Source organism: Elgaria multicarinata, chromosome 7 (assembly GCF_023053635.1).
Source record: "Elgaria multicarinata webbii isolate HBS135686 ecotype San Diego chromosome 7, rElgMul1.1.pri, whole genome shotgun sequence".
Lineage (NCBI taxonomy): Eukaryota > Metazoa > Chordata > Lepidosauria > Squamata > Anguidae > Elgaria > Elgaria multicarinata.
In genome coordinates, this window is record NC_086177.1 from 12,674,018 (window position 1) to 12,699,893 (window position 25,876).

General features: G+C 44.8%; 1 protein-coding gene across 1 annotated transcript in view; it reads right to left on the reverse strand.

The window, feature by feature from the left end:
- The window catches only part of TMEFF1 (transmembrane protein with EGF like and two follistatin like domains 1), a 105,679-nt gene extending 90,673 nt beyond the window's left edge, over nucleotides 1–15,006 (reverse strand). Inside the window, exon 1 of the mRNA XM_063130219.1 lies at nucleotides 14,832–15,006. Within this exon, the coding sequence (XP_062986289.1) occupies nucleotides 14,832–15,006 (175 nt within the window). The remainder of the gene's footprint in view (nucleotides 1–14,831) is intronic.
- Between the last annotated feature and the right edge of the window lie 10,870 nt (nucleotides 15,007–25,876).

The window sequence follows — 25,876 nt, forward strand, 5'->3', positions numbered from 1 at the left end:
GTAACACCGATTCTGGCCCGCTTGCATTGGCTGCCTATATGTTTCCGAGCCCAATTCAAGGTGCTGGTCTTAACCTATAAAGCCCTACATGGCTTGGGACCACAATACCTGATGGAACGCCTCTCCCGACATGAACCTATCCGTACACTGCGCTCAACATCTAAGGTCCTCCTCCGAGTGCCTACTCCAAGGGAAGCTCGGAGGATGGCAACAAGGGAGAGGGCCTTTTCAGTGGTGGCCCCCCGACTGTGGAATGATCTCCCCGATGAGGCTCGCCTGGCGCCAACATTGTTATCTTTTCGGCGCCAGGTCAAGACTTTTCTCTTCTCCCAGGCATTTTTAACAGCATTTAACAACGTTAAGTTTGTTTTTAATGGACCCCACAATTGTTGTTTTTAAATGGATACTGTTGTTTTTATACTGTTTTTATGTGTGTGTGTGTGTGTTTTTAAATTGTATACTTTTAATGTTTACTATTTTTAAATGTTGTAAACCGCCCAGAGAGCTTCGGCTGTGGGGCGGTATATAAATGTAATTAAATAAATAAATAAATAAATTACTCGCGAGTAGCTGGGAAAAGCCACAGACTGGGCACAGCGCTCAGCGCTGTGCCCATCGGGCCGGGGGGGGATCCCCGGGGGGGACATAGGGGGGGAAGGCCAGACCGGCAGGAGAGGGGGATGGCGAAGGGCGACACGGGACAGGGAGGGAGATGGCGAACGGCGACACAGGGGACGGGACAGGGAGGGAGATGGCGAACGGCGACACAGGGGACGGGACAGGGAGGGAGATGGCGAATGGCGACACAGGGGACAGGACAGGGAGGGAGATGGCGAACGGCAACACAGGGGACGGGACGGGGAGGGAGATGGCAAACGGCGACACAGGGGACGGGACAGGGAGGGAGGGCGGGGAAAGAGTGGGCAGGGGGCTTAATTTTTTTAAAAAAGGCTCCTACCTTGTCCGCAGTCTTCAGGGCGCACATGGCCCCTTTAACAAAACAAAAAAAAATGGCTGACGCTGCAGGGCTTCCGTAGTCCCTGTGCGTCCGCCATCTAGGAGGTGGGGCAGTGCGCGCTAAAGTTAGCACGCCGTCGCCCCGCCTCCCTGCCGGCTTATCCGGCAGGGTCTAGCAAGGCCCTTAGTCTCAGACGAAGACTCACTCAAGGGGGCACCTATAAGTGACATTCAAATCCAGATCCAAATCCAACTCTCTATTTACTAGGCCACATACTGGCACTTTTCAGATTGGTGTATATGGCCAGGAAATTGGGGATCAATTTGGAAATCCCAGTTGCAAATTACTGGCTAACCTTGGGAAAACCGCTGTTCTTTTTCTCTGCTTCATCTACCTTTGTAAGTTGATATGAGGCTAACTCTTTGTTCGCAATAGCAAACAGGTAACTGCTACCAAAATTTACATTAATTTGGATTGAGATCAAAGTATAAGGAACTACTAGACATAGCTTTCAGCTGTTTGAATAGAGAAAATTAATGTTAAACAAAAGGTACTAGTAGAGGATTCCCTGATTTGTAAAGAATGGGCCCAATCCAGCCTAAGTTAAATACTTTTAAGAACCATTAATTTCAATACAAGTGTTGAGCCTATGTTTAAATCTCTTCTGTTGGAATCCGTTTTCTCTCTGCATGTGTTTGTAGAAGTAGACAACACTGGGGCCATAGCTAGACCTCAGGTTTATCCCTGGATCTTCCAGGGGTCAAACCTGTTCATCTAGGTGACACACAGGGGATCCAGTGCTCAGGCAGGGGCGAACCCTGGATGATCCCAAGATAAACCTTAGGTCTAGCTGTGGCCTGGGTTAGATGGATCAGACTCAATACAAGGCAGGTTCATGTGTATCTAAATTCAACGAACACTGTGCTGTTAAATGCTATTCCCACCCAATTTTATTTCATTTTATATGTAGACTATAGATCAGAATTACGAACAGCAACCAGTTAAATAGCCCCCTTGCTTAATCAAACCTATACTAATGTACTATGAAGTTTTCAAGCTAAATGTGAGTTTGCATGTAGGGCCCTTCTTTTTTGGTTAAGATATTTCCTAAATCTGCATTCAATAAGACCTTGCTATCGCTCTGTAGGAACAGCCACCTTGCTTGCCAGATTATAGTTCAGAACCAAAGTCACGAAGCTCTTCTGTACTGTGCATAGTAAGACCCGGCACAGAAGCCCACACTTTCCAAACCAAGCCTGTTGTAAGTCTCCAATAAATCCCACAAGAGCCCCCTCCAAAATCTACACGGGTGGACTCCAAATCAAGGTATTTCTCAAGGCCATCAGCAACTCCAATTATTGGAGTTCTAAGAGTTTGCTGGAAATGTTCAGACAACAGATTTCCTCAGGAAATGCAGGCTCTACTGTGGGATTTCCATCAAATCCAGTTGCAGTTGCAAAGGTTTTGCACAAACATATGTATTCTCCAAAATCACATAATGCTGTGTATTCATACAGTGTCCTCAATTGTCTACTCATTCAGAGTACAGGGCTGCAAATAATAATAATAATAATAATCAATACACACCGAATGCTCCCACAGCAGCTATGGAGCCATAACTTCAGGAAAGAAAAATAGTATCTCAATAAACACAAAGTGTAATGGTCACCATAGACTAAACAACAATATTAATGAACAAGGTATATCTGAAAGTACTATCTGTATTGTTTTAAATTAGCTTTCCAATTTGAATAAGTTGTTATACCATTTCTTCTTGTTCTTTTCTTTTCTTATAAACTGCATGTTACTATTTTATGCTTCATATGTTTTTCTGAGCTCCTTTGAAGGGCCAGGGATTCCATATGCTGCTGAACAGCTGCAAAATGGCAGAGGAGGGGATAATTTAAGAAGGAGAAGTGGAAGACAAGGGAAGGTGCTTAATCCTTCCCCGCCCCGGTTTTCCCACCAGTCCCCTCCCCAGACTGGGATTCCCAGGCATGTATTTGTTGCATTGCAGGGGAAAGTGCTGGGTGAAGGGTTGTAGGGAAAAGCAGTGGGCAGAAGGCGGTTTAGCAGCCCCTCCTGTCACAGCTCTCCTGTAAATGTTGTCCTTCTCTTTAGCAACTGTTTAAAAGAGACCACGGTATCACAACCTCAGTCTTTAGCTGAATGTCTCTTTCAGCTCATAAAACCCCGAGCTAAAATATGGACCCTGGACATAGTTTGCAATTTAATCTGAACGTCTACAAATGTTTTTCAATGTGCCCAGGATCATGAAAAAGCTGGTGGAGGCCAAAGGAAGCACATTTTATAATGCTAAGCTGTGGCTACTTGTCCATTAAAATGATCAATGTTGCTTTTGCATTACTGGCATCATCTGTCAGCAAAGTCCACGATTCCCTAACTTCCCATCTTCTCTAGTATTTCATTATTACGAGACCTATTTCATTACTTTTATTTCCCATATGCCATTACTAATACACTTTTGCAGAATTTCTTTTCTTTCTTCTTCTTTTGCTCCTGTTTCAGTGTACTTGGGGAAAAAATTGAAGGCTTGTAATGGATTTTATGATCTTTTCCATCCTCGAACGTTTGTCAAACCTGAAGACAAATGTTTGCAACACAAAGCGCTTCGTTTTCTTGCATGTAAACATGCTCTTTGAACTTTTCAACAAATAGAGAACTCTTTTCCACCTAGAGTAGCCTGCATGAAATAAAACGGAGGAACATAGGAAAGTGCGTTAGACCAGGTCAGATCACTGGTCCATCTAGACCAGTACCGTTGACACTGAGGTGGTTTGCTTCAGGACAACAGCCCACCATGGGTTATTAACCCAATGTGAGATTGTGATGCATGCAGCCCCATTCGAGGGATTGTCGTATCATGTGAACTCAGCAAGCATTGGGTTCATAACATGACCCTCACGTAACCCATGCTCACTGGGTCTATATGACATGACTACTCGAGTGTGGATTGGATATGCAAAGTGCTACCCATGGGTGCCACAGCTCATTGTAAGTTAAATCACCCACGATGAGCCTTGCCATGTCATGCAAGCCAGGTCACTGACTAGCAACGGCTCTCCAGGGTTTCACACAGGTTATTTTTCCAGACCTACTTGGAGTGATCAGGGATTGAACCAGGGGCCTTCGGCTTGCAAAGCAGGCGCTCTACCACAAAGCTACGGCTCCTCCTTGAAGTACAGATTACTGAGAGGTATAGGAGTCTCTGGCCACAGTTAGACCGAAGGTTTATCCTGGGATCATCCAGGGTTCGCCCCTGCCTGAGCACTGGATCCCCTGTGTGTCACCTAGATTTATTTATTTATATATTTATTTATTTAAAATATTTATATCCCGCCCTATATCACTAAGATCTCAGGGCGGCGTACAGATAAAAACATACAGTATAAAACAATAAATATACAGTTATAAACAAATTAAACCGTAATCCAAGTTAAAACAATATATAATTTAAAAGCAATAGATGCAGTTAAAACAGTTAAAACAATGCACCAGTGATAAACCAGGGATAAACCAGGGACGATCCAGCGATAAACCTTAGGTCTAGGTATGGCCTCTGATGCTGCACCACAGCTGAAGATAAGCAGGTGGACCTGGGCCATAGCTAGACCTAAGGTTTATCCCTGGATCGTCCAGGGGTCAAACCTGTTCATCTAGGTGACACACAGGGGATCCAGTGCTCAGGCAGGGGCGAACCCTGGATGATCCCAGGATAAACCTTAGGTCTAGCTGTGGCCCTGATCAGCTCTTTGGAAAGCAGAGTGTTAGAAGACCCATATACAAAACCGAGAGAGAAGAAAGGCTTTCAAGAAAATCTCTGGAAAGGCTGTAGCTGGTGGAAGACAGGCACTCCATGCAGAAGATCCCAGGACCAATCACCAGTTAAACATTTCTCAGATTAGCAGGGCTGGGAGAGACCTCTGCCAGAAAGCCAATGATTGTACTGGGCTAGATGGACCTATAATCTAACTCCATATATGCTAGCCTCCTGGTAGGATATTCAGGACAGATTACAGGAAGTATTTCTTCATACAGTGCATTGTTAGACTATGGAATTCACTACCACAAGATGTAGTGTTGGCCACCAACTTGGATAACTTTAAATGCGGATTCGATAAATTCATGGAGGATAAAGCTATCAATCACTACTAGTTATCACAGCTATATATTACCCACTATTAGAGGCAGTATGCCTCTGAATACCAGTTGGTGGGGGACATTGCTATTGTGCTAATATTCTACTTGTGAGCTTCCTACAGGCCTGGGTCTCATCAAGCATGGCTCTTCTTATATTCTTATTAGGTTTACATCTGAGCTCACTGCTAAACAGGTGGGGAAAGGGTTTCTAGTTGTACTGTAACATGTACATTAATTAATAAAAGGGGTTTTAAAAAGATGTCCGGATAACCAAAATTATCTGACAATCAAAGCTGAACTCTGCAATTAGCATAAAGTATATTATTATTATTATTATTATTACTATTATTATTATTATTATTTAAAAATGCAAGATTATTCTTATTTTGTGTAATTTATTCTCTTTCTATTAGGCACGGGGAAAGGTAAGAAGCTATACAGGACACTGACCCACCTTGCCCTCTGAACACTGGAAAAATCATGTACACATTGGGAGTAAGCCCCCATTGAAAACAATGGGACCTACATCTGAGTAGACATGTAGAGGATGCCACTGTTAGTCATTCACTTGGTTTCTGATATTTCTCCAGGTATTGGCCATGCAGTTTCAAGCATATCTTTGCAATCATAAGGACTGGGGAGTTGCTCTTTAAACATTTTTAATGCAGATATTTAGGAAGCTGAATTCTTCTGGCAAGACCACATTTCTGCCATTTTGCTATATTATTGTGCCTCAGAGATCACCAGTCACTGCCTGCATGGAGAACTGGTGGCAGGGAGACATCTTTTGCATGTGCTTTAAACAGTCAAGGCGCCCCCTCATGTCCACTCCAATGCAGCTTGAAAAAAAGGGGTGCCTGGGCAAAAAGCCACAGAGCAATCGGGAGAATGGTTTGAAGCCACTACATCACATCAGCTCTTTTAAGAGTGCCTTGGTCTCTGAACGCCAGTTCTTAAAAGCAGGGCAATTGTTTTGAATCAAGGGAAAGGTCACCCTGGGCCTTGGGAGGTTGCACTCCCTCCATCTCCGGAAGAACAGCGCATCAAGTAGAAAGCAAGCCCGGTCCCAGCCACTGGCCAGAGAAGGAACAGCTGTGAGGTATTACTCCCGCCCCGCCCCCACACACACACACTGACAAAAAGAACTTGCTCCAACTGTCCTTTGCCCTATGACTGTGGTTTTGAAGGGAAGGTCATTCTGGTCTCTGTCACTGGCCAGAGAATTGAGGGCTACAGAGGCTTTGCACCATCTCTGTCCTAGAAAGGACACTAGCCTGGCCCTTACTGGATGTAAATGCCTGTTAGCAAGTCTTTCGTTCCAGTACTGTCAAACAGATCTCTTTTCTTTCTTTCCTTTATCTTGTATGTTTTGTCTTTAGTTTGCAAGTGGGGGGGGCAGGGCCTGCATCTTATTTTTATTTACAACACATAGTTAACATAGGCACTCTAGAAATAAATAAGAAGAGGACATAAGGCATGTCCTGCTGAATGATCCCTACAGAAGATGTTAATTCTATGTCAGCCTCCCCCAACCTGGTACTCTCCTGATGTGTTGAACTTCAACACCCATCATTCCTGGTCAGCATGGCTATTGAGAGTCTAAACCATCTGGAGGGCACCAGGTTGGGGAATGCAGACCCTGCGCTTTGAGAGTAGGGATCCTGGCTACAGCAGCAAATTACTTCTTTTCCTTGAGAAAATGGCACTTTCCTCTCCTTCTCAGAAAACATGAAAGCTGCCTCTCTCTGACTAGTTACAAGCAGGACATATGTGAGACATCGCCATGTTGGATTTCTGTGTGCCTAGGGTTGCCATTTTATTTTTGTCCTGTCTGTGTACAATTAATATGACCTTAGATCACTGAAATTCTGTAGGTGAGCCTTCTTCTTGTGAAATAAGAGGTGAGAAAAACATCTGCTAAATTTTGGGGGGACTGGAAGCTCCTAAGTACACAAGTGCAGAGTGAAAGAGAAGGCAGCAACCCTTTGCAACTTTCATCTTCTTCAGTGGGGAAGGAAGGATTTTGCGAGTGGAGAATGAAGCACAGAATAAAGACACAGACACCAGAGCTTGGGATAAACTAGGGCCTCTTTATTTAAACAATAAGGGAGATTCAACCCCTCCCTGGATCTGCATGTGAAAGTGCGGGAATCTATGTGTCCTTACCTCAGGTAACTTGCCTGGCTTTATGGGTGAGCCACTCTCCAGGAGTCCCGGCCCCTTTCTTATGTGACACTTTGTAAGTGCGGGGAGACTGCCCCACATCACCCCCTCCCGGTGGCACAAAGACTCCGAGTAGATGAGGCAGGAGGGTCTCCAAAGGCATATCATATCCTGACACGGGAGCTGCACAGCCCCCTAGGAGCAGGTCCTCCGGATATGCCGATCACCAAAAGGTGCCAGACAGCTCACTGTCCCTAATCTAAAATAGCAAATTCCCGCACATCCCTACCACCAATCAACCTATTTATCCACCCTCCTCTAATGGAACTTCCAGTATGGAATAGGCAAAAACCTATCCCATTTAGTGGGAGGAAAAAGTCCTACTCAGCCCTCCCTCCAAAGAGAGTGACTAGCTAATCCCATACAGGATATAAATATGCTAAATATAAATATGCTAAATAAATAAATACAGATGAAAGGAGGGAGGGTAGGAGCTGGAAAGCGAAAGAGGCCAATGCTTGGTGGGGCTGGCCTTTATCGGCTCTGCCCCGCCCTTGCCTCACGTGGCACACGTGTACTGACTCACGAGGTGCCCTATTCTGCTCCCTCCCACCTGCAACAGCTGTTTTCCCGCCCAAGCCATCCCAGCTGGGCAGGTACTGGGTTTCTATAACTCTGAGCTATAAACAGTGAGGCTAAATTCAAAACCAACAGCAACAGCCAAAAGGAAGTTATTTCCTTATTCAATATCTGAATAACGCAAATACCAACACAGCCATCAAATAATACACAACGTAACACAAATGCCAACACAGCCATCAAATAATCTAAATGTAATAAAACATCCTTCTAATCATACTACTTTGCAATAACTCTCACTATGACCACGCTTAAGCAACTTTATATAGGAGTGCAAATGCCTGAACAAATATATAGTCTTCAATTTTTGTTTGAATTATTGGATGGTGGGGGCAAATTTGTTATCACCTGAGAGGGAGTTCCATGAATGAGATGCCACCAAGAGAATGCCCTCTCTCACTACCTTCCTAGCTTCTGCTTTTGGCAGGACAATGAGCAAAGTATCTTCTGCTGATCATAAGCCGGTAATGTGATAGGTGCTCCTTCAAGTACTTGAGTTCGGAAAGCAAGACACTGAATTGGTTTCAGCAGCTCATTGGCAGGTAGTGCAGTGCTTTCAGAACTGAGGTGATCTGATCCCTACTTTGCTCCGACCTACAGTCAGGCCACAGCAATCTGCACCATCTGCAGTTTCCGGACCATCTTCAAGGGTAGCCCCACTAGAGTTCATTGCTGTTAATAGTAGTCTTTTGCTAAAATAGGCAGAGCCAAAAGTCATGGGAGGATGGTTGTATTCTGCCTAGGCTTACTTTTGTATTTCATTTTAAATGTATTGTATTTCACTATGGTTGAAGGAGAATTTCTTGACGAACATATATGGACACAGCAATGCAAGTTACTGATGCACTACCTGCATCTGGGCCAAATTTTGTCCTGACACGGTGCTTAAATTATAAATATCAACATGTGGTGGAGAAGAGAGAGTAAGCTGGACTGATTTTGGAGAACAACAAAAGGGCTTGAAGAGTTGTTGGATAGTAGTTCTATTAGTGGGGAACCTGTTTTGCCCACTGTTTCCACATAGCCTCTGTTTGATGGTGATATGTGGATTACCACGTAGGTTTAACTTACTATGACCATTGCAGATAATGACTATGAATCGACCCGAGTTCCCATCCCTATGTTGGGAATTTTACACAAGTAGAAGGTGTTACCCCCTTCAGACTGAGCTGATCATATGTCAGGTGAGGAACATGGCTGACACATTAATAATTGCTGAGGGAGCATGTTCCTGCTTGGCCCTTCTCATATTCAATACCGACTGGTACCAAACACCTGATTAGGTTATGGTATAGATCTGATTATCATACTACATTAATTATGCAAATATGACTCCATTATTCAAAGATTGCTTCAAAGATTGAAACAGCATACTTAGAGAGAACTTGATGGTCTGGTGTCTATCATCAGGGCAGTGAAATGGAGTCTGTGGCAGGAAGGGATTTCTACATCCTGGGGGGAATCCCTGGCTACACAGAAAAATACTAACTTTTAAAGTAAATAGAAATAACCCTTAAAATAGCCTGAACAGGCCTAATTATTCACCTTGCCCTTTAGTGGCCAAGGAATTTTGAGGACAGGAGAGGAAAATGGGGGGGGGGGGTTGGCCTACTCAAGCCCCTAACAACTTTTAGTATTGAATCTGTTTAGGACCATAAGTCATTCACCCCCAAAACCCAATCTTCCGTACCCCCCTCCAAGTCAGGGGATGCTATGCACTTTTAAGGGCTCTGAGAACTCTGAGGGGAGGAGGATTTAATAGGACAGAAGGAAAGTGCCAGAACATTTGAGAACTACAAGTTCAACCGCAGCTTTTAAAGCTCAACTAAAAACTTTTCTTTTTCCTAAAGCTTTTAAAACTTGATGTTGTGCAGACTTCTACTGTTACTTTCTACTGTTAATTTTACCCTACCCTGTGCCTGCTTACCCTACCCTATACCTGTTTGCATTCTCTTCCCCTCCTTATTGTTTTACTAAGATTTTATTAGATTGTAAGCCTATGCGGCAGGGTCTTGCTATTTACTGCTTTACTCTGTACAGCACCATGTACACTGATGGTGCTATATAAATAAATAAATAATAATAATAATAATAATAATAATAATAATAATCCAGTCCTAATTAATCATCTCCTCCCCAAGGAAGCCTTCAACTGTGAAGAGGGTAGAGCTTCCTTCCATCAACATAAGGCAGCCTCCCCCAACCTCAATGTCCTACCTCCCAGAGCAGAGGTAGCAACAGGATTTAACAACAATTCGAAATGGAGATATTGACTTGGATCCTAAGATAAGTTACATTTAGAAAGTTTACAGAAGGTAAATAACTTATCTCTTTCCCAACCCCAGCAGTCACCTGCACCCTCAGAAAATCCTGTCCAGAGGATCAGGGGGACCTCAGAAAAATGTGGGATGAGAAAAGAGGAGCAGCGAAGCTTTCCTTCCTTCCATAAACTTCCTTAAGATCCAAGCTCCACTCAGCTGAAAGGCCCCAGAGAAGGGGAATGAAACTGCCACACTTAATTTTTACAATGTATTCTTTTCATTAAAGCCTCAATGTGTTGGGATTGCAGTATGATTGCCCTGTGACTGGATCTCACAACAAACCAATAATGTCTGAATGACAGAACTACGTGGGAACACAACGAATCTACTCAAATTGCTCATGCCCACCTCAGTGGCTCTCATGGAAGAAGAATGCTAGCATGGATTAGACCAATATAATCCCAGCAATGCCATATAATTCATTCAAACATTATCAGTGTAGTGTGAGGTCAGGTCACAGGGAAGGGAGAATTAAACGACACCCATAATAGCAATTCCGATTGCACTCAAATAGCATCTGTGTGGCATAGCAATAAATCTTTGCACGAGAAAAGTGGAAAGATATAAAACATGGTTCCCACAGAACTAGTTTATCAGAGTTTGAGAAAAGTAGAAGCTGCACAGTGAAAAGACAACGCTTAACCCTTGAAAAGAGCATCTACGCAGCATCCTAATCCAGATCAGGTGAATTAATTAGGATTGAAAGTCTGTACTGCAGCCAGATGAAGCAGCTTTCAATGCAAAGAAGCCTTCTGGGAGATGTCCAAGTGGACTATTATGAAATGTAGATGATCTCCAGATGAAAAAGTAAACCACAATGCCTTCCAGTCTTAGCTTTTATTTTATACTACCAAATAGACCCGGCTTCACACTGGTTGTAATAACCCTTAGTTTGATAACAGTGAAGCCTTCAAGCAAACTATCACAACTGTCAGATTTGGGCACATTGTGTCTGCCCTGTCGGAGCGAAGCCATACCACTGGCACTCCTAGTCACAGCCCCTGTTGTGGTGCAACCCTATAATTCCTGAGGGAGGGGGTCTGTCCACTGTATTCCCTTGAGGGGGGCTGCCCCACAGCAGTAGGGAAGAGGCAGATCTATATCCGTCCCTTGGCCTATTAATTTCCCCTAACTTTAAATGGTATGGACTGCAAAGCCATGTGCTGGTTAGGGAAGTCTGCCCCTAGTAGCTGGAGATGTTACTGCAGCCTTCAACCATATGGGCACATTTAAATTAATTAAAATTAATCTGTTTTAAAAAGCAAAATAACCCCAAGGTGCATGTTCCCTACGGTGGTACACATGCCAAGTTTCAAGTGTCTCCATTTCATAGTCTTGGCACTATAGTGCTGACAGACAAATGAACGGCATACTTCCACTTTTATTATACATTTTTGTGCACTTTCTGATTGATTCCCCTCACTCTAAATGTTTAATATTGTGTGTGATTTTCATCTTTTTCTTTAAGACATTACTACTGAGATTTAATATCCAGAGACTTCTCTTTAACATATTTTAAAAACTTTCTAAAAGGAATTTCACTGAGTTTTCCACATGGCATGCTAATAACACATGCCTGTTAGGTACACTGGTATCTGGCAGTAGCAAATTAATCTACTAATGTTTCTTTGCACAGAACAAGATCAGTCATCACATGGATGCAAAAGGAATAGAAGTCAAGCATGCAAGAGCAGTGCTTTGCTCAAATATACCACCAACATGTCTGGAATCAGAACATAACAAACCCAACAAGCAAACAGAGAGAGAACAAGCGAAGATGAAAACACTTTGTAGAACAGCTTTGGCATCATTTGCTTCTTAGAGAATTGGTTAACTAATATTGGCAGAGTTGTCCATTTTGAACACCACAGAGGTATTACATTGAAAGTGCTGTAAAGATGATTTTTCAAAAAATATAAATCACACAGAAATGCATAAGCCTATGCATGCATATGTGGAAGTAAACCCAAATAGTCCCAAGTGAGGGTGCATAAGGACTGCAAGAACTACACATGATGTGGCATGAGGCATTCTACTGTTACATCTAGTATGGGCCTTAGTTACTCGCTCCCTCCTTCGCTCAATATTGATACAGCCCAAACCTGTGCATGTTATCATTATGTCCAATGGGATGTACCCCTAAGCAAGTGTGCAAAGGACTGAAGCCTCAGACTGCAATCCTAAACACACACTAAGTCCCATTGGTATTTACTGCTGAATAAATATGGATAGTATTGTACTGTCAGTAACTTACACTACTGAAAGGGATCATCATATAAAATGCTGAAAGCTGCTTACAAAGTGGCAACGGCCTTCATCTCTCAGGGAAGACAATGGGATTGGAGGACACCAAGTACCTCTCATGAATCTCTCATCAATCTGGCTCTAGCACTTGCACGTAATTTTCACTGGCAATCATTTTAGAGCAATCATCCATGCTTTTCAGATGGGAAAAGAGAGAAGCAACAACTTGAATGCTTTGAGGGGGGTGAAATACCTAGTCTGAAGGAGGAGCCAAACAGAAATACCTCTAAGAAAACTGTATTTTAAAAACACAACCCCCGTTTGTAAGATTATTTCCTAAATGTTCCCATTTAGGTTTCTGCAAATCTGGGGAGGGGAGAACACTTTGAAAATCAAATGTGTACCATCCCCACCCCACCCCAAAGAGTATTGTGGTATTTCTACAATATATTGAAAGACAGACTAAGAAAGACAAGTGACATGGCTGTAATATTTTACAAAATTAGAATGTTTTCTTTGATCACAATGCATTTCACAGCAACGACTTTTCTTAGCAACCAGCTCCACAAAAGAGGCTAGATCTGATGTTAGGAATTGGATTATATTTATGATGGAAAAGCAGACAAGAAGCTTGGTAATTACCTAAATAGGTTATAGATATCAGAGCACCTTTGTATTCTGTTTCTCACACCATTTTCTTAAGCAAGGCGAAAAGGGGGGGGGGGAGGAAGCTAAAGGTGAAGAGTATAGTTTGCATTAATTAGCTGGGGTGATGGGCCATACACTCAGCAGGGAGAAACAAAAGAGATATCACCTCCTGGTGTTGTTTTTTTCAGGGAGGGATTTTTTGTGCCTTTGGAAGAGAAATATTTTTCTCCTTGTGCAACAACCGAAATAAAATCACATTTTGAAAGCAGAGCTGCAAGGTCTTTGTTTCCAGCAGCATGAAATGAACTGGCACCCCCTATCGCCACTGGTTCCGGATACATGAACTGTTGACACCTCACTGCCCACACAAGGTCAGTGCTCACGTTCCCGGATTTACTAGACACCTCCTCATTTTCATGATCTCAGCCGTGCACAACGGAGCACATGCACTGTGCGAAGGTACATACAGGGCTCCGAAATGTCTGTACAAAAAGGGAGGGGCAGAAGTCAGAGCATGTGCATAAGAGGGCCTGTGTTTGGGGGGGAAATATGGATGATAGGAAATTTGTGCATGAAAGGAAAAGCAAGAATGTTTACCTTCACAGTCAGTATTTTAGACATTTGCTTTGCCTAGATCCAATCGCCATGAGTTGTTTGGGACTTCCTGGAAGTCACACCCCCTGAATTAGAAAATCTTCCTAATCCCAGATGTTTGGGAGAATTTTAAATCCCATTAAACTCTGTAGGACCTACTGTTGAATAAACAAGAGCAGTTATGACGGTTGAAAAGTACACTATACTAACTTAACTGAGAGTATGCCCCTTGAATGCAGTGGTGCTTACATCTGAGTAAGGATTGTGCTGTAAATTAATTAGTGAAAAGCACCCTGCACCTAAGTTCAACTGAACTTACTCCCAGGTAAGTGTATTGGATTGCAGCCTATGTAGACAATGTACTCTGTTATAAAAATCCCTGCTCATACGCGAAACTTGATGATTGGCCTTGGGTAAGTCCCTGTCTCTCAGTGTTGCCTGCCTCAAGCGGCTTCTTAGGAAAAGAGAAAGAGCCCAGCCTACATTGCAACCTGTCCTGATTCCTTAAAATTGGGCAGGAAAGAAACCTAACTCGATCCAATGAAACTATCTCGAAGGTGACAGAGCTGGCGATGGAGGCAGGACCCTTGCCACTATGCCTGCAGTCCTATGAACATTTCCTTGCAAATAAGTCCCACTGAATTCAGTGGGGCTGGCTTACCTCTACGTAAGGACGCAGAGGATTGGGATGCGTTGTGTACATAGGTGACACACAGAGAGAGAGAGAGAGAGGGAGAGAAGGGACGTGCGCCTGAGGAGAGGACGATTTAAGTAAAATGTGTGTGTGACTGACAGCGAGGCAAAGATGGGGTTGGTGATGGAGCTCGTAAGCACGGGAGGGAAGGTGTGGATGCACGAGCGAGATGGGCATTGTACAGCAGTCCATGTGGTGCGCCCAGAAGGGAGCCGGTGCTGGGCGGGAGGAGAAGCGAGCGTGCGAGAGAGTCAGCGCCCGGCTCCTGGCGTTAGGCTAGGGGGGAGGGACGGAGGTGGGGAGAGAGGGAGGATGCTCGGCGTGGGCAGCAGCAGCAGGAGCGCTTCGGCGCCGTTCCTCCGCCCGCGCACCGCTCAGCCCTGCCCAGCCTGCCGGTCCTGCGGCTTACCTGAGCAGTTGCTGCCCGCCTTGCCTTTGCCGGCGCAGTCAGAGGCGGGCGCGGCGGGCGAGAGCGGGTTGGACGTCCGGGCAGGGGCCAGAGCGCAGAGCGCCACGGCCAGCGCCAGGATCACGGCGCCGCCGCTGCAGCCGGGCGAGGCCCGGGGCCGGGCGGTGGCCGCCATGGCGAGGACTTGCGAGAAGGGGGCTGCAGGCCCTGCTGGGGATCAACGGGCGCCGCCCGCAGGAGCGCGGACCCACCGGCCTGGTTGCCAGCCAGCCCTCCGCATCCCGGGCCGCCGCCGCCGCCGCCGCCGCCGCCTCCCGGCTCTTCGAACTGGCGGCGGCTGCGGTTCTCCTTTCCCGACTCCCTGAACGCCGGCTGGGACCGCGCGCGCCTTTGTGCTCTGCTGCTGCCGTCGATGCTGCTGCTGCTGCTGCTGCTGCTGCTGCCGCCGCCGCCGCCGATGCCGATGCTCGCGCTCCGGCTACAACAAAGGGAAGGGAGGGGGAGATGGAGTCAGAGGGAGGGGGAAAGCCAGGGAGGGAGTGGGGGCCACGTGATCCGATGCCGCCAGCCGATGCCGCCTCCTCCTCCTCCCCCTGGGATCAGGACGGGAGGCAGGGGCAGGGGCAGGAGAGGGGGGGTCCGGCGCTGGGCAGCCACGCCCCCCTCTCTGCCGATTGCCGCCACTCGCTGGAGCGCAGCGGTGGCGGGGCCGCATCCGTCCGCGCCCGGGCACCTCGCCGCGCGCCTCTCCTGGCCCCTGGGACGGCACGGGGGGGGGGGGGATGGTCGCCTTCCCCAAAAGAAAGAGCAGGGAGCCGACGGGGAGCCGCCCCAGCCCACCTTCTGCGCGCCCCTAAAACTCCGCCGCTTCCCAAAGCGCGCTTGAGGCTGCAGCAACGAGACGATCCCTTTCCAATCTCCGCTAAGCAACCTGGCCCGCCTGGGGTGGGCCAGCAGAAAGCGATCGAACGCATTGGCTTACCTCAGAGCCTTGGCCCAGCCGTCCGTCCGTGCGTGCGTGTGTGTGTGTTGCAACCCTAGTTTCACTAACTCGGGGATAAGGAAACCCCGCAAACATGCTAAGTCTTGGGTTGAATGGGTGCGACCCTAAATACCCCTTTCCAGGAAGGAAATCCCAGGGAACTCAATGTGACCTGCTGTTTTCCAAGAAAACGTGTGCAAGGTTGGGCTGTGTGCAGTGTGTAACTCTTGGTCCTTCGCAGGGAGGAGTCGACACAGAAAACGCGGCACTGGACAAACAAGCAGTTACTTGGGGTGGGGGGTGGGGGTGGGCTGCTTTCCCAGCACCTGCGACTTGATTCACGTGAAGAGGGGGAAAAAGACCTAAACTGGGGAGTTATATCGCGCGTTGTACCCAACGTGAGTCTAAATCCCATTCATTTCATTGAGATTAGACATGCGCCAACACGTTTTATTTTTAGGCGGATGTTGAAGACCCATCTGTTCATGCAAGCCTTCCTCGTCTGGTGTTGCCCTCTATCTTACATAGATGAGATGCATTCTGTGTATTGGTCTTTATCTTTTATTATTTGAAATCTTTAGGTGTAAGCGGTTTATAAGTACTTGTGAGCAAAAACAAAACGTCATTGGTCTCCCCTAAGCAAGACTGACGTTGACTACAACCCTGTTGTATAGTAGAATATACAGAATAATAGAATATGATTCAGGTTGATAGATGCTAGTGACGGAGGGAAGACGTACAATTCCATTTAGACAGAGGCAAGGTTTGCAGTGGATGTAAGGCAGCAAGGCCACCACGTGTCAGTGTCAGTGGCTGACCTGGGATTTGAACCAAGGCCTCCGTGATCCAAGTTCAACTCTGGCCACTTCATTACACGGGGCAGGGGAGGGGCAGAAAATAGACACAAATCTCTCTTAATTCAGCCAAGTGGTAGAGAATAGAGCTCTGGTGGAGGTTAGTAGGGGACTGACCCACCTCTGTTCCCTTCTCTATCACCATCTCTCCTCCTCCTGTGCTTGCTTGGGATTGCTGGGGCTTTCGCTGTGCTGCATGGACTAGGAAGGGTTCTTTTCTGGCAGTTGTGCACATGCCCATGCAGACATATCCATACAATGGCCCCATTCAGTGGTTAATAACTTAGTCACTGTGGTTAAAGCCATGGTTTAAGATGTCTTCTGAATACAGCCCAGCTTTCTGGCTTAACCACTGTGGTTAAAGCCATGGGTTAAGGTGTCGTCTGAACAGGGCCAATGAAATAGGGGGAGGGTTCTTTCCTGGGGGGCTAGCACCACCAAGAGTTGACAAAAGGAAAAGGAGTAAACCCAACGTCAAAAGACATGCTTTGTTTAAGCAGGCACTGTCAGGTAGCCAATCAAATATGACCCTGCTCCTTCCAAAACAGAGGGGGGCGGAAGCCACAGCTGCCAAAAGGGTTCATGTGGAGAGCGGGGTTAGCTCAAATAGCCTTTGTCTGCCTGGCCATTCAGTGCCCAATCCAAGCGCTTGTGCGCATGACAGTCTTCACAGGCGCTGTGCAAGCCGCTCTTGTCTTCGCAGGCAGGCAGGCAGCGTGGGCTAACCAACACCAACTCGAGGCCGGCAGGCAGCTGAGCTGCATCGGAAGGTTTTCCTGTGTTTGTGTGTACAGACAGGTAGTTTCAACAATATTATCATCATTATATCGGAATGATCTTACTGCTCTTTTAAAATTATTTTTACAGTTCCTTGCTGTGCTGGGTGCTGATTTTCTTTATTTGTTTTTGGGTGGTTGGGATAGTTCATTTCCTTCACAACAAAATCTGTTCCCACCAGAATATCCAATTAGTTCATTTAAAAATATTTCCACGGGGTTGTAACTGAAGAAGTAGGGGTAGGGGAAGGAATTTAAGTCTGTATAGCTATGTTGTGTAAAAAAGCATTTCAACTTTATGTGTCTGTGTGTGTCTGTGCTGAATTTGCACATTGAATTCTCATAAATGAATACTGTTCTGCTGCTACTGCCCTTGTTTTTATTGTTAGTTTTTACTGTTAACTTTTATTGTTTTTAACTGATATTTTACTGTCTATGCTTTTATTGATTTTAATGTTAATACTGTTTTATGTATGGCCGTAAGCAGCCCTGGGAGGGCTTCTGCCCTGAAAGGCAACTAAGAAATGTTTTAAATAAATAAAATTGTGTGTATATATACTGTATGTATATCTATATCCAAATATACGGTCCTTTGTGTGGGTTTATTTTATCATTAATACAAATCTTTCTGAATTTACGCTGCTTCAGTAACTTAAGGTGATGATTAGTAGTAGTAATATTGATATAACGTATTGGCACTGATTATTTGCTTATGTCTGCCAAATGTTCCATATGCTTTTGCTAGCTTGCTTGTTTGGGCTTCTTCTAGGCCTGCTTGTTTGCTTGGGCCTGTGACCTCCATCTTGTGCTTCATAACCCTTTATTTCCTCTGGGTTTGTGCAAATTAGTTTGCTCTTAATCTACACCAAAAGAAGTAATGTGATCACTGACTTACATACAGCCAAAGCTGTGTCAGCAGATTCCAAAATAATCATCCCTCCCCTCCCCTCCCCTCCCCATCTAGCGCGACCACCTCTGTACTGGATCCTTGCCCCTCTTGGTTAATAAAAGCTAGTAGGGATGGAAGGGAGTGGTCCCGGGCTGCCTGAAAGAGGCGGTGGTGAGACCACTCCTAAAGAAACCTTCCCTGGACCCAGAAAATCTTAATAACTATAGGCCGGTGGCAAATGTTCCATTCCTGGGCAAGGTCCTTGAGTGGGTGGTTGCGGGCCAGCTCCAAACACTCTTGGATGAGACTGATTATCTGGATCCATTTCAGTCAGGCTTCAGGCGTGGTTTTGGCACGGAAACAGCCTTGGTCGTCCTGTATGATGACCTATGTTGGGAGAAAGACAGGAGAGGGAGTGTGACTCTGTTGATTCTCCTCAACCTCTCAGAAGCTTTTGATACCATTGAACATGGTATCCTTCTGGGACGACTCGCTGAGCTGGGAGTGGGAGGTACTGCTTTGCAGTGGTTCCGCTCCTATCTGGCAGGTTGGATACAGAAGATGGTGCTTGGGGAACATTACTCGGCCCCGTGGACTCTCAAGTATGGGGTCATGTAGGTGTTGGTTTTGTTCCCCATGTTGTTTAACATTGTGTTGTCATCTGTATGCTGATGACACGCAGCTCTATTTCTCCTTTTCATCTTCAGCAGGAGAGGCTGTGGATGTGTTGAACTGGTGCCTGGCTGCGACAATGGACTGGATAAGGGCTAATAAACTGAAACTCAATCCAGACAAGACTGAGATGCTGTTAGTAGGTGATTCCGCTGACAGGATGGGGGGGGGGGTGTTCTACCGGTTCTGGATGGAATTGCACTCACCCTGAAGGAACAGGTTCATAGCTTGGGGGTTCTTTTAGATCCATCATTGTCACTTGAGACTCAGGTGACCTCAGTGGCACGGAGTGCCTTCTACAAACTCCAGTTGGTGGCCCAGCTATGCCACTATCCAGACAGGGACAACCTGGCTTCAGTTGTCCATGCTCTGGTAACCTCCAAGTTAGATTACTGCAATGCACTCTACGTAGGGCTGCCTTTGAAGACAGGTCGGAAGCTGCAGCTCGTGCAAAATGCAGCGGCCAGATTGATTTTGGGAACTAGAAGGTTCGACCATATAACACCTGCTCTGGTCCGCTTGCACTGGCTGCCTGTATGTTTCCAAGGCCAATTCAAGGTGCTGGTTTTGACCTATAAAGCCTTACACGGCTTGGGACCACAATACCTGTCGGAACGCCTCTCCCGATGTGAATATACCCAGTCACTACGTTCAACGTCTCTGGGTGCCTACTCCGAGAGAGGCTCGGAGTGTGGCAATGAGGGACAGGGCCTTTTTGGTGGTGGCCCCCAGACTATGGAACGATCTCCCTGACGAGGCTCGCCTGGCGCCAACGCTGCTATCTTTCCGGGGCCTGGTTAAGACTTTCCTCTCTGCCTAGGCGTATGGCAGCACATCTTAATCACCCACATGTTTATTTTAACATTTTTTAATGCTTCATGTATGTATGTTCTGTATTTTAGAATTTTAAATTTTGTATACTTGTTTTTATCTCATTTTAGAATTTCTGTAAACCACCCAGAGAGCTCTAGCTATGGGTGCGGTATATAAATGTAATAAAATAAATAAATAGCTAATAAATTCTTTTGAGAAATCTATGGCCATTAGCCCAACTTCATCATGCTACCTGAAAGGCAAAACCAGCAGGAGGCCTGTATATTTGTTCTTAGGCGGGAAGAGAGCTACACTGTGTTTTTCCACCTCTGGCTGCAGGGCAGGTAGGGTAAATTGTGTTAATTTAATTCTATCAGTGTATGAGACTGTAGGTAGTACCTATTCCGCATCTTTCTAGAGAGAATCAATTGCATGCATCCTAGTTTGTAGGGGAGAATGATTATTTTTAAAATTAAATTGGGTTGGTTAGAATAACTTTTTTAAAAATAAATTGCATTGCTTTCCAAAATAAATTACTTTAGATACAAGTAATCATTATCTGATCATGAAATCTATTTATTCTTAAGTATTTTAAATAAAGGATAATGTGTTTTTTTAACACTGCAATTCTGTATATGTCTACTCAAATGTAAGCCCCATTGAGTTCAACAGGACTTACTCCTAGGTAAGTGGGTATAGGATTGCAGCCTAATAAGCATTCATTTGCTTCTCTCTAGTGATTTCTTCTTGTGCTTAAACAATGGATTTCTGGCTTGCACTGTTTGACGTGCGTATAACGTGACCTGTCCATCCCAATATGGTTTTTTAATGTTCTGTTTGATATATTTCATGTTGTTAAACATTTTAAAAAACACATTACGGTGGTTGTATTGCATTTTTTTCTGAGCCAGTTCTGCTTGCTGGTGGATTCTTTTTTTTCTTTCTATTATGCTTGTTTAGGATCGTGCAATCCACTTAAAAATATTATCATAGAATCATAGAATAGCAGAGTTGGAAGGGGCCTACAAGGCCATCGAGTCCAACCCCCTGTTCAATGCAGGAATCCACCCTAAAGCATCCCTGACAGAGGGTTGTCCAGCTGCCTCTTGAAGGCCTCTAGTGTGGGAGAGCCCACAACCTCCCTAGGTAACTGATTCCATTGTCGTACTGCTCTAACAGTCAGGAAGTTTTTCCTGATGTCCAGCTGGAATCTGGCTTCTTTAACTTGAGCCCGTTATTCCATGTCCTGCACTCTGGGAGGATCGAGAAGAGATCCTGGCCCTCCTCTGTGTGACAATCTTCAAAGGAGGGCCAGGATCTCTTCTCGATCCTCCCAGAGTGCAGGACATGGAATAACGGGCTCAAGTTAAAGAAGCCAGATTCCAGCTGGACATCAGGAAAAACTGTGACTTGCCAACATGGTAAAGCACAGATCTTAGACCTTGCAAGACATTTAAACCTTGCGACGGGGAAGGCTATGTTGCAAAATAGTTATAATTAGCTCCCCATGGTGTCCCACTCTTTGCCCCACCAATCAGATTGTGCCACTAGCTGCCACTGCCATAGACATGACCTCTCTGTTCTCATGCCAACCAATAGAATCTAAGTTCATCCAGTTGCCATGTAGATATAGGTGTTGTGGGTGATGCTGAATGGCAATTGCCTGTTGTTATGGAATTGCCAGCGTTGAGCCTCTTAAAGCAAACCAGGTGCCCTTCATAACCAAGCCCTGAACCAGGACATAAGTGCGAGCTTTCTCAGCCATCGATCTTTGTCTCTTAACTTGGAGCACATTGCTACAATAAAGAACATTTGAGACAAATATGCACATTCAGCCTGTGCATGTTTTCCTGAAAGTTATTTATGTGCTATATATATATATATATCCCACTTTTCCTCCAAGGAGCACAAGGCAGCACACATGACCCTCCTCCTCTGCTGACCCTCCTACAACAATCCTGTGAATATAAAAGTGCTGATGCTGCGTACCTGTGAGTCTTGGCTCCCCTACTCTCTAGGGAAGCTTGATTTTCATGCACATTGTTGTCCTTTTGGCACTAGGACAAAACCTTTCTGTTCTCCCAGGTCTTTTAAGATCTTCTTATTTCAGTCCCTGTGGTGGCTTTAATTCCTCTATTGGCTGTCTGTTTTTAGCTCCTACAAACTGCATTGTATTCTACTGTGTTTGATTTGTATTGGGGTTTTACACTGGGTTGATTTTTTAAGCTATATTATTGAATTGATGATGATGATGATGTTTTAACTGATTTTGTATGATGCCTAGATAACTTGTTTATAAGTCTAATAAATATTAATGAATAAATCAAACTACCAACTTAAATGCTCAAGCTTTTCAGCTTTTATATCTGAAAAATAACTCTTGAGTTTGTCATTAATAACAAAGGACAACATTTCTAGATACCCTATCTAAATGTCTGTGCCTTTCAAATTATCGGTCATGGTACTGATGAAGATGGAATTGATCCTGGGCATAATCCAAGGTGGACCCTAGAGCCTGGTGCAAGATGTAAATGTTGTCAAACCAATTTGGAACTGTCCGTAATGCTCTCTAATTCAGCATATAAGGAAGTAAAAAGTTCCTAAGGAAGTCCAAAATTGCCACATTTGATTTCAAAAAGGAAACATCTAAAAATGAAGGAACTAATTAAAAGGAAGTTACCTGGCGAAAGAGACCCTAACAAAGACAGATAACAAGGGCAAGATCACAAAGAAACTTCCAGATTGAAAAAATGAAGTTTTGATTTAATACAAAATAAATGCAGGAAGAAAGTAAAGGGGAACATGTAGAGTGATGGTAGGCAGACCAGATTTGTGAGCATTGGGCATCCACAGGAAGGGTCAAGGAGAGCAGCTGGCCTCTCCTCCGGTCCCCGATTGGCCCTAACCACCAGATTCCAAACTTTCATTTAAAGAAAGAAAGTCTCTAGCTCTTGTAGAATCCAAATTGTGAGGCAAAATATGCAACCATTGTTCTGCCCGCTTATTGTGTGAGAAATTAGCCTGCCGCACCTTTCAGTGCGTTCAGACACCAGGAGCTCCATCACACCAGCAATTTATCACACACTCGCCATGCCTGGTATGGGGTTTTGCAGCCCAGTACTCACATGACATCTGTGTCCTGCACTCATTTCGCCTCTTCCCCTCCATTTTTCATTTCCTTTTGGAGTGGGAAAAGTCTGTTGTGTTTTCCCCCCATGCGAAATAAATGCACTCCTCCCTGCCGTGTATGGCTGTCCTTGCATTCTATCTGACCATCCCATTCTTTGTTGTGTGTGTGTGTGTGTGTCAAAGGGCAGTGTTGCTAACAAAAGAGGAGGGGGGCAGTTCTCCATTCAACTGTGAAGCTGGAGGGAGAGAGCTCCCATTTAACTCTATGTTCTTACTCCTCGGTAGGCATGACATTTTCACCTTAAAAGAAATGTGGAAAATGCACTGGAACAGGAGTGGTGGTAGTTCACCCTGCGAAGCTTAGCAGTTAAAGACTTGCTTTTTGTAGAAATGGAGCGAGGCAGTGCACATTCGGTCCTCCTCCCCTGTAGTTCGCTGAGTTGGTCCATCATACTTTCGGTCCTCCAACTCAGTTTATAAGGATCCTAGGGAAAGCATTGTGTGTTCTTTTTCTCCCCCCCCCCCGACCTTTCTCCTAAGTTTTACAGTGCAACAATATTTTGTTGACACAATGATAGCTAGACTAGTCCGTGGACATGCAAGGGGTTGACTTTCCCTAATCCCTTAGGTACACCATTGCATCATTATACCATTTCAGCCTACCAGAATTGCAAACAGGTAGACTTTCACATTGGTGGAGTATGAGGAAAGGGTTTAAGGGAGAAAAAAAAATTCCTTTAAAAAAATCAAGGGATGAACTGAGCTAAAGTCCTCCTTAAGAGCTATCACTGTGCCAATCTTGATCTCTTTGTCTTTAAAAGTTATGCAGATGTAAGCATTTTGGTTACCTTGGAGCAAAGGAGGAGACCTGACCACCTTTACAAAAGAAATTAGTTAAAACGATTGTTCATCTGCCCACCCTTTGATACAAGTGGAAAAAAATGTTCACTCCTCGTTCCTTGTAAACCTTTCCCAAGCCGAGGGGCAGAAACAGTCTCAGCCTGTGCGCTCCCTCCTGCTTCCTACAAATGGCCTCTCTTCCTTGGAGTTTGTTTAATATGATCTTAGGGGAAAGTGTAGTGTGTTGTTTTATTGTAATTGCGCGGTTTCAGGCTGCTGTACTATTATATTTGTGCAGAAATAAAGAAATATTTTTGAAAAATAAATTAACTGCAGGGGAAAGGATAACTAGGGGGTGGGAGATTTCGCTGGCATAGTAGCGCTCCAGGTGAGAAGATACATGAGCTGAAAGAGCACAACAACGCACAGCCGTGAACGTGCCCAGCAATCAGCTCACTAAAGAAACAGAGTGGGAAACCATGGATAAAAGAAGTAGGTGCGGTGGAGCTCTAGATCTACCCACTAAGAAACAACAGAGAGGTAGACCTGCTATAAACATTTCTATCTTGGTAAACCTGATGCACAGACCTTGTCAATGATGAGACACCAAACCTAACAGAAATAGGGGACCTGTTCTCTGATGCTCTCAGGACTTTTTTAAAAAAGTACAACCATACACAAAATGTGCAGTTCCAAGGAGGGAAATATGCCGTTCCAAAATAACATTGCTGTAGTTCAAAATTCAAGTAATGCAAACCTTGTGTTGTTAGCTGATCCAAAAAGTAGCTGATAACAATATGAAAATTGAAGTGTGTAGTCTAGGCTCCTCTAGAACCCTCATGATCCAATATCCAGGTAGATATACTATAAGAACTGGAAAAAGGGGGGGAATATATGGCTGTATATCATTGGTATGAAAGTGCCATTGCAATCGAAAGGAAAAAACAGATTGCTAAGAGGGAAAGTGAGCATCTTCTCAATAGGTGTATCATCATTATCACCACCATCTCTCTCACACCAGCAACTAGTCAGTGCAACCACGTCCTTCTGTCAACCGGAGTTTGTAAGAAAACACTGTTGTGTCCCAGAGTCATGAGACTACATTTTCGGTCCCTGGGCTAGGTTCATCCATTTTCCTTACTTGGACCCTAGCTACAATCTAAACATATATTTGTTTTATGTCAGTTATATTTTCCCCAAAAGAATCCTGGGAATTGTAGTTTGGTGAAGGCACTGACAACTCTATTAGAGATCCTCAGCTCCCACAAAATTACAGAACCTAGGTTTCTCTGGAATTTCATAATTTTTGTTAAACCATCAGTGTTTTCCACAGAATCCAATGGAATTTCATTGCTGTTCTCAGATTCTATTTTCTTTGATTTTGTTTACGTGTTCCTGTTACTCATAATTACTGCCACGCTCCTATATAGATTAGATTATTGATTCCCCCCCCCCAGATTCCATCACATTGCATGCTATGTGCAACTTCATCAAAAGGCAACAACTTATATTTGTTCCTGTATTTAAAACCTATACAGTCACATTGGAGTGAGACAATTCCCTGCATTTCCATTTCACCTCTTTTCTGTAATGTTTAAAAGGCACCATAGGTGTGTGCAGCACATTTCATTAGGGTGTGCACCCAGGCAATTTTATTTTTTTAAAGGTGAACATTTATTGAATACTCAGTCATAAAAGACATTTTATTCATGTATTTATTAAACACTGTAGACCCTGATGCCCTACTATGCATCGCAGGTGAGGAGAGGATTGAGATGCTTATTGGTTGAGATATTAGGGTGTGCCTGGGCACACCTGGCACACCCCTTGCACACCCCTATGAAAGGCACCCATGTGTCTGAGTGCAAGTGGAAAAAACATGCCTAGGAGCCTCAGGCAACTTCAGCTCCCAAGGACACTTCAACCATATGTTTTCAGATATGGAAATGCCCTTCAAAACTTACTGAAAATATGTGATCAATCAACTGGGTCTGGCTCCAGGATTTTTGGCACCCTTGGGCAAGAGACCCATATATTGGACCCCTTAATTGGCATGAGAAAGAGGAGGGTTGGAACACATAAACGGAGTG